The sequence below is a fragment of the Mesoplodon densirostris genome, chromosome X (assembly GCF_025265405.1).
Source record: "Mesoplodon densirostris isolate mMesDen1 chromosome X, mMesDen1 primary haplotype, whole genome shotgun sequence".
Taxonomy (NCBI): domain Eukaryota; kingdom Metazoa; phylum Chordata; class Mammalia; order Artiodactyla; family Ziphiidae; genus Mesoplodon; species Mesoplodon densirostris.
The window spans coordinates 48,286,519-48,296,275 of record NC_082681.1 but is presented as its reverse complement, the minus strand read 5'-3'; the positions used below and the strand labels follow the sequence as shown (position 1 = coordinate 48,296,275).

General features: G+C 40.2%; 1 protein-coding gene across 1 annotated transcript; it reads right to left on the bottom strand.

The window, feature by feature from the left end:
• Positions 1-2,586: 2,586 nt before the first annotated feature.
• Positions 2,587-5,278, bottom strand: LOC132481561 (melanoma antigen preferentially expressed in tumors-like). The gene is made up of 3 exons (XM_060086429.1): positions 4,989-5,278; positions 3,932-4,534; positions 2,587-3,097 (listed from the first exon to the last, which is right to left on the bottom strand). Exons 1-3 carry the CDS (start codon positions 5,276-5,278, stop codon positions 2,587-2,589), a joined length of 1,404 nt encoding a protein of 467 aa, XP_059942412.1.
• Between the last annotated feature and the right edge of the window lie 4,479 nt (positions 5,279-9,757).

Here is a 9,757-nt window from a genome sequence, read left to right as displayed (position 1 = left end):
TAGTTTATAGAAATGCAACGGATTTCTGTATGTTAGTCTTGGATTCTGAAAGTTTGCTGAATTCATTCATTAATTCTAATGGTTTTTGGGTGGAGGCTTTAGAACTTTCTATACAAAGTATCATGTCTTCCACAAAGAGTAACGGTTTTATCTTTTCCCTTCCAGTGTGGGTACCTTTTATTTCTTTTTCTGATTGGTGTGGTTAGAACTTCCAATACTATGTTAAATGTAAGTGGTGACAGTGGGCATCCTTACCTTGTTCCTGAATTTAGTGGAAAGTCTTTCAGCTTTTCGCCATTCACTATGGTGTTGGCTGTGGGTTTGTCGTAAATGCCCTTATCATGTTGCAACATGTTCCCTCTATACACACTTTGTTGAGAGTTGTTGTCATGAATGGATGTTCAATTGTGTCAAAAGCTTTTTCTGCGTCTATTGAGATAATCATGTGATTTTTATCTTTCATTTTGTTGATGTGGTGTCTCACACTGATTGATTTGCAAATGTTGAATCATCCTTGTGACCCTGGAAAAAATCCTAAGTGATTTATGGTGTATGGTCCTTTTGATATATTGTTGGATTTGTTTTGCTAATATTTTCTCCAGGACCTTTTCATTTGCATTCATCAAAGATATTGCCCTCTCATTTCCTTTTTCTGTAGTGTCTTTGTCTGGCTTTGGTGTCAGGGTATTGGTGGCCTTGTTGCATTCTTATTTTATCATGTCTTTGAAATGCCATGTGTTATCACTTCAACAAAGCAACAACATACACAATTCATTTAACATGTTCGTGTTTCTAAGTCAGAAATGCACTAGCAAAATGGAGGTAAGAACAAGTTATTAACTATTTTTATTATTAATTAAGTTTTACATTATTTTGTTTCTGAAATGCAGTTTATCACTTCAACATGTAAGCAATAAGAAAAAATCGTAAAAAAATTTTTACTGAGTCTTTAAAATGTGTGTTATCATTTCAACAAGGAAACAATGTAAACATCATTCATTACTTTTACATTCTTGTTTCTTACTAAGTCTTTAAACTGCAATCTGTTTTCATTTCAACAAGGAAAATGCAATCTGTTTTCATTTCAACCAGGAAACACTATACACAAAATACTAATTATTTTTCCATTCTTTTCCGTTATCAGATCGTTGACATTTTCTGTTACCATTTCAACATATAAACAGTAGGAACAACCTATTAATTAACTTAATTTTCTCTCAATTAGTCGTTGGAATGCAATGTTTTATCACGTTGACATGTAAACATATACACAGGTAATTTTTATAACATTTTTCTTACTAAGTCTTTGAAATAAAATGCTATCATTTTAACACGTAAGGATATAAAGAATTTAATTTACATTATTTTGCCTTTACTGTCTTTGATATGCAGTATGTTATCATTTCAACATGTAAACAATACACGTAAATTAGCAGTTAGTTATTCTGCACCCTTAGTTTCTTGCTAACTCTTGGATACAGTGTGCATTCAACACCTAGGGTACATCACATTTGAGAGTAGCCAGATTTCTAGAATTCAGAAGCCACTTATGGTTAGTGTGCACCATACTGAGCAGTGCAACTCTAGTGGAAGAGCTGAGGGAGCAAATACACATGCAACAATGTGTACCATGAAGGAAATATACATGATACCTTAAGAAAAAGCAGCTGAAGAATAAATCTACTTAAATGGGGAAGCAAGAGAAAACCTATCTGAGGAGTTAACATATAAGCCATGATCTGAGGCCTGAGCATCTACCCAACAGGATAAAAAGGCCAATATCATTTGAGCAGAGTATGTAAGGGGAAAAAGTGAAACAAAAATACTGTGATATGGGGGAATAAATAATTTCCCAAGTCCTCTAAGAAAGAGTAGAGAAACTGATAAATCATAGGAATGTCTACACTCTGAGGGAGATCAGGGACTTTATCTTTCTTAGCACATGGAAAAGTACCTAAATCATAACAGATACTTGGTGAATGTGTGTGGAATAAGGAATAACTGAGCCATGGGTCTGAGACCTGGGAAATCTGGCAGCAATATGCTGATGAAGATACCAGTAGGTAGTGGGCATAGTTTGTTTGTTTCCTTTTAGCTGCATGTGGTTTCTCATAAGCCACCTGAGGTAATCAGAAACACAAGAAGTTTGCAGGTCCCTAGAGGGTAAAATTATTCAACAACTACCACCTCTCGGAAGAGTTTCAATTGATCTGACTTGTGTCAAGTGCCCATAAATGGATAAGTGAACCAATCAGTGTGGATAAGGAATTGATGTACCATGACTGGGTCAGCTTACGTCACATACCCAACACTGTGGTTAGTAACCAGAAGATGTAGAGGGCAGTGGGCAAGAGATCCAGAGGACCTTCAAAATTCCTCTATTTCCTTTTAAAATTTCCTCTTTTATAGAGATCAGTTTACATATCCACTGTTCCTAACCCCAGTTTCCTAGAACATTAGAACATTACGTATGTGCCTCTACAAACTTGGGTTTCAGGCAAAAAAAAAAAAAAAAAAAAAGAAAAAAGTGAACGCTTTCATGGCCACACATCAATGTTGAAACACCTCCTTGTACTGTAGAAATCACTATGAACAAGTGGCCCAATTCATGTCATCCCGCTGTGCCCCGTGCAGCATCGCCTGCAACTGAGCCTGAACTTCAGCAAGTTTTTGTCGGTCCAAACTGTCATGAAAATTCCCTTCCTCGTAGCAATGGAGAGGGACAGGATAAATCACATACTTCAGCTTCATCAAGGATGTCAAGTGCTGCAGAAGACTCTTGAGCACAGGCATTGTAATGGGATTGAAGACAAAGCTAAGGACACGGAGGTGGGTACAGTGGCTCAGGGCTGGGAGGATGGCAGACAGAGTAGAATCAGTTATCATACAATTGTTTATCTCCAGATGTTGCAGGGTGCTTGAGACCTTCTCCAGCAGAGCCTGGAAGGGCTCATATCCTTCTGAGAAGATCTTGTTGTTACTGAGACTCAGTTCCTTTAGGTGGGTGGCCTGAGAGCTCTCGGACAGGACTGTGATGTCTCTGTTAGAAAGGCTACAGTAAGGTAGATACAGTGTATCCAACTGACGTGGCACAATGCTATAGAGAGAAAAATGTAAGGATACTTCAGAAGAATGAGGGCAATGAGCCCCAAATTATAGGTACCTAAGGCTCTAGAATAAAGTACTGTGTTCACGGTTTGCAACAGGTGGTTAACATTGTGGACTCTGGGATCAGACTTTATAGATTTGTGACCTTGAGAAAGTTACTTTACAACTCTGAGGTACAGGGATTTAATCTTGAAAATGTGCACAGTAGTAATTATTATAAAGAACTGCGGGAAAGATTAAGTGAAGAAATTGCATGCACTTAGTATATACGACATAATCAGTGTTGCATCTGATTCACTTATTTGGCGAGGATGGGTCTGGGAAAGCAGCCAACTGAGGGTTTCCTTTGACTAGTTCCCAGATGACAAGCTCTCCATTCAGGGTCTAAGGCTTGGGGGAAATACAGGAGCAAAATTATCTGGCAGTGTTAACTATTGGGGCCCATCCATGGGCACGTGCATTAGTCCTATAGCTTAATGTTTCTCCATCTGAATGCCTCCCCTTCCTCTCCAGAGAGCTGTAAAGTCCAATAGGAGAAGGACTGAGTCTTTTTCACCAATATATTTACAGACTTATTATAGTGTCTGCCCAGGGTCACTGAATGAATGAATGAATATATGAGCACAGCTTCCTTTTCTAACCTCATCTGCTGCTCACCATAAGGTACCCCTCTCTCCCCCGGCTAGGTTCAAACTCCCAGCAGTGCCTACACTGAGGTAAAAAGAGAAATGGGTTACAAGGAGCTTCGGAAGATCCAAGCATGGTCTCTTCTGTCTTAACAATGAGGTGTTCAAGGAACACAGGCTCCTCCCCTCCCCCTCACCTGAGCAGTTGGTGCAGTTGATTGGTGAGGCAGACGAGAGGCAAGCTGAGCTCCTGGAGGTTGTCCAGCCGCCCAAGGGAGAGGAGAAAAGATCTGAATTTCCTTCTTGTATAAGATTTAAAGGGGATGTTACACAGAGTAAGGCTGTTCAGGTGGATCACCCGAGCCAAAAGGGTGAGGACTTCACTCAGATCAGCCTGATCCATTTCCAGGTGTTCAATGCACCCCAGATCAAGAAACTGCAGGATACTTTTGTGGGCAGACATTCTATCGATTTGCAAATCTCTGCAGCAGATGTGCAAGGACCCAAAGTCCTGCTGAATTTTATTACAAAGGAAAGAGAGGAATTGCTCTGTTCTCAAGGTACTATTGAGGGAAATATCCACTAGTAATTCCATGGGTTCCTTAGCTGACTGAGGCGCAGACCCAGAATTACCAATCCCGAGGCGCCTGACACTATGCTGAGCTTCTTCTATCTTAAGGATAGAGCGCTGAGAGTATTTGCATGACTTAAAACAGAAAGGGAATGTGGTCCGAATCTCAGAGCATACTGTCTTACAGTCCGGGTCACGCCTTAAATCTAGGATCCTCAGTTTGGGCCCCCTGGAAGGAAAGGAAGCGACAGAACACATGAGAGATAGCTGATTTTAATATAACCCAGCAAGATCAATGATGAGAAGCAGGGACAGTGCACTTTAACCCTGGTTTGCGCTTCATTGCCATTCACCAAGAAGTTCTTTCCACACAAATGCAGCGTCTTTCATCCTTTCCCCACCCCCTCCTTCACCTCCAGGCTTTCCCTGTCTCAATGCCCATATTCCACTTGTGTGTAATCACACTCAAATCCATTCATAGTATCCTCAAGCACTTCTATTCTATAATCAACTCTATAAGGCAATAGAGTCCCGAAGGTGACCCCAAGTGCTGACCGACAGCTCTGCAAAGACTGCAGTGTTCACCATTGTCTACTGTTGGGAGATGGTTTAGTATTCCCCTGCCCCAGGCTACAGCATACCCTCCTGCTGACTCCCTGTGTCTCTACTACTCATAGTCTTACCAAGAGGAAGAGTTCTGGGCAGGGAGCATCTGCAGACCATCAATCATGGCTTCCAAGATGTCATAGTATGACTCCTGTGTGTTCAATGACCCAATGTGGAGACAGCGAAAAGGCCAAGCCCTCACCATTGCTGTTAGCATCGCCTTATGCCCACCCAAGAAGGCAGCGTTGAACAATGGAACAAAGAGGTCTCTTGGGATTTCGTCCAGGGCATGGATAGCTACAGGCTCATTATTCAGCAGACTCTTTGCAGCAAGCATTAGGAGTGTAACTGTGGTCTCTTGGTCCATCTTCAAAAACCTGCTTCAGAGTGGAGAATATTTAGAAATCCTGAGAAGATATCTATAGTCACTTGTTTGCTTCCAGGGTTAGCTATGGACAAAATACTTATTGAATAAGTATGTGGTCAATCATAGGGCCAACTCAAGTGACCTCTACTATAGGAATAGAATGAAAATGGACTTGTGTGTAATTTAATTATATATGTGTACAAACACGTGCACACAAGCACACACACACACACTTACATGAGATAAAATGCCATTAGAAATCAGAGGTACGTTAGCAGAAGACAATGCTTACCACCTAGCTGACTTCGTCAAATTATTTCCTCTTGAGGAGCTTCAAGATGGAGGAAGAGTAAGACATGGAGATCACCTTCCTCCCCACAAATACATCAGAAATACGTGTACATGTGGAACAACTCCTACAGAACACTTACTGAACACTGGCAGAAGTCCTCAGACCTCCCAAAAGGCAAGAAACTCCCCAAGGGCCTGGGTAGGGTAAAAGAAAAAAGAAAAAACAGTGACAAAAGAATAGAGACAGAACCTGCACGAGTGGGAGGGAGCTGTGAAGGAGGAAAGGTTTCCACACACTAGGAAGCCCCTTCGTGGGCAGAGACTGCTGGTGGCGAGGGTGGGAGTTTCGGATCCATGGAGGAGAGCACAGCAACAGGGGTGCAGAGGAAAAAGTGGAGAGATTCCCGCTCAGGGGGTTGGTGCCGACCAGCACTCACCAGCTTGAGAGGCTTGTCTGCTCACCCGCCGGGGCGGGCGGGGGCTGGGAGCTGAGGCTCAGGCTTCGGAGTTCAGATCCCAGGGAGAGGACTGGGGGTGGCTGCATGAACACAGCCTGAAGGGGTCTTGTGCACCATGGCTAGCTGAGAGGGACTCAGGGAAAAAGTCTGGAGCTGCTGAAGGGACAAGACACTTTTCCTTGCCTCTTTGTCTCCTGGTGCACAAGGAGAGGGGTTTAGGAGCTCTGCTTAAAGGAGCTCCAGAGAAGGGAGCGAGGAAATAGTTAATCCAGTCCAGGAAGCACAGAGAGTCCCATACAGCATAAATCCAAGGAGAAACACGCCAAGACACATATTAATCAAACTATAAAAAATTAAATAGAGAACAAATATTAAAAGCAGCAAGGGAAAAACGACAAGTAACACATAAGGGAATCCCCATAAGGTAAACAGCTGATCTTCCAGCAGAAACTCTGCAAGCCAGAAGGGAGTGGCAGGACATATTTAAAGTGATGAAAGAGAAAAACCTACAACCAAGATTACTCTACCCAGCAAGGATCACATTCAGATTTGAAGGAGAAATTAAAAGCTTTACAGACAACAAAAGCTAAGAGAATTCAGCACCACCAAACCGTCTTTACAACAAATGCTAAAGGAAGTTCCTTAGGCAAGAAACACAAGAGAAGTAAAAGACCTAAAATAAAAAAAAACCCAAAACAATTAACAAAATGGTAACAGGAACATACATATCGATAATTACCTTAAATGTAAATGGATTAAATGTGCCAACCAAGACATAGGTTGGCTGAATGGATACAAAAACAAGACCCGTATATATGCTGTCTACAAGAGAGCCACTTCAGACCTGGGGACACATACAGACTGAAAGTGAGGGGATGGAAAAAGATATTCCATGCAAATGGAAATCAAAAGAAAACTGGAGTAGCAATTCTCATATCAGACAAAATAGGCTTTAAAACAAAGACTGTTACAGGAGACAAAGAAGGACAGTACATAATGATCAAGGGATCAATCCAAGAAGAAGATATAACAATTGTAAATATTAACGCACCCAACATAGGAGCACCTCACTACATAAGGCAAATACTAACAGCCATAAAAGGGGAAATTAACAGTAACACAATCATAGTAGAGGACTTCAACACCCCACTTTCACCAATGGAGAGATCACTCAAAATGAAAATAAATAAGGAAACACAAGCTTTAAATGATACATTAAACAAGATGGACTTAATTGATATTTACAGGACATCCCATCCAAAAACAACAGAATACACATTCTTCTCAAGTGCTCATGGAACATTCTCCAGGATAGATCATATCTTGGGTCACAAATCAAGCCTTGGTAAATTTAAGAAAATTAAAATCGTATCAAGTGTCTTTTCCGAACACAACACTATGAGACTAGATATCAATTACAGGAAAACATCTGTACGAAATACAAACACATGGAGGCTAAACAATACATTACTAAATAACCAAGGGGTCACTGAACAAATCAAAGAGGAAATCAAAAAATAGCTAGAAACAAATGACAATGAAAAGACGATGACCAAAAACCTATGGGATGCAGCAAAAGAAGTTCTAGGAGGGAAGCTTAGAGCAATACAATCCTACCTCAAGAAACAAGGAAGATCTCAAATAAACAACCTAACCTTACACATAAAGCGATTAGAGAAAGAAGAACAAAAAACCCCCCACACTTAGCAGAAGGAAATGAATCATAAAGATCAGATCAGAAATAAATGAAAAAGTAATGAAGGAAATGATAGCAAAGATCAATAAAACTAAAAGCTGGTTCTTTGAGAAGATAAACAAAATTGATAAACCGTTAGCCAGACTCATCAAGGAAAAAAGGGAGAAGACTCAAATCAATAGAATTAGAAATGAAAAAGGAGAAGTAACAACTGACACTGCAGAAATACAAAGGATCATCAGATATTACTACAAGCGACTCTATGCCAATAAAATGGACAACCTGGAAGAAATGGACAAATTCTTAGAAATGCACAACCTTCCCAGACTGAACCAGGAAGAAATAGAAAATATGAACAGACCAATCACAAGCACTGACATTGAAATGGTGATTAAAAATCTTCCAACAAACAGAAACCCAGGACCAGATGGCTTCACAGGTGAATTCTATCAAACATATAGAGAAGAGCTAACACCTATCCTTCTCAAACTCTGCAAAAATATAGCAGCGGGAGGAACACTCCCACACTCATTCTACGAGGCCACCATCACTCTGATACCAAAACCAGACTAAGATGTCACAAAGAAAGAAAACTACAGGCCAATATCACTGAGGAACATAGATGCAAAAATCCTCAACAAAATCCTAGCCAACAGAATCCAACACATTAAAATGATCAAACATTATGACCAAGTGGGGTTTATCCCAGGAATGCAAGGATTCTTCCGTATATGCAAATCAATCACTGTGATACACCATATTAAAAAACTGAAGGAGAAAACCCATATGATCTTCTCAGTACATGCAGAGAAAGCTTTTGACAAAATTCAACACCCACTTATGATAAAAACCCCCCAGAAAGCAGGCACATAGGGAAACTTCCTCAACATAATAAAGGCCATATCTGACAAATCCACAGCCAACATCGTCCTCAATGGTGAAAAAATGAAACCATTTCCACTAAGATCAGCAAATTGACAAGGTTGCCCACTCACGCGACTATTATTCAACATAGTTTTGGAATTTTTAGCCACAGCAATCAGAGAAGAAAAAGAAATAATAGGAATCCAAATTGGAAAATAAGTAAATCTGTCACTGTTGGCAGATGACATGATACTATACATAGAGGATCCTAAAGATGCTACCAGAAAAGTACTAGAGCTAATCAAGGAATTTGGTTAAGTAGCAGGATACAAAATGAGTGCACAGAAACCTCTTGCATTCTTATACATTAATGATGAAAAATCTGAAAGAGAAATTAAGGAAACACTCCCATTTACCATTACCACAAAAAGAATAAAATATCTAGGAATAAACCTACCTAAGGAGACAAAAGACCTGTGTGCAGAAAATTACAAGACACTGATGAAAGAAATGAAAGATGATAGAAATAGATGGAGAGATATACCATGTTCTTGGACTGGAAGAATCAACACTGTGAAAATGGCTCTACTACCCAAAGCAATCTACAGATTCAATGTAATCCCTATCAAACTACCACTGGCATTTTTCACAGAACTACAACAAAAAATTTCACAATTTGTATCAAAACACAAAAGACCCCGAATAGCCAAAGCAGTCTTGAGAAAGAAACACAGAGCTGGAGCAATCAGGCTCCCTGACTTCAGACTATACTACAAAGCTACAGTAATCAAGACAGTATTTTACTGGGATAAAAAAAGAACTATAGATCAATGGAAGAGGATAGAAAGCCCAGAGATAGACCCACACACATACAGACACCTTATCTTCAATAAAGGAGGCAAGAATATACAGTGGAGGAAAGACAGCCTCTGCAATAAGTGGTGCTGTGAAAACTGGACAGCTACATGTAAGAGAATGAAATTAGAACACTCCCTAACACCATACACAAAAATAAACTCAAAATGGATTAAAGACCTAAATGTAAGGCCAGACACCATCAAACTCTTCGAGGAAAACAGAGGCAGAACACTCTATGACATACATCACAGTAAGATCCTTTTTGACCCACCTCCTAGAGAAATGGAAATAAAAACAAAGATAAACAAATGG

What these genes read in the sequence shown, in the direction of transcription:
- LOC132481561 (XM_060086429.1), bottom strand. Translation starts at nt 5,278, where the DNA reads ATGGACCAAGAGACCACAGTTACACTCCTAATGCTTGCTGCAAAGAGT. An exon ending in GCCCAGAACTCTTCCTCTTG is followed by an intron (nt 4,535 to 4,988) that starts GTAAGACTATGA and finishes CTTTCCTTCCAG; the next exon opens with GGGGCCCAAACTGAGGATCC. An exon ending in CAACTGCACCAACTGCTCAG is followed by an intron (nt 3,098 to 3,931) that starts GTGAGGGGGAGG and finishes TTCTCTCTATAG; the next exon opens with CATTGTGCCACGTCAGTTGG.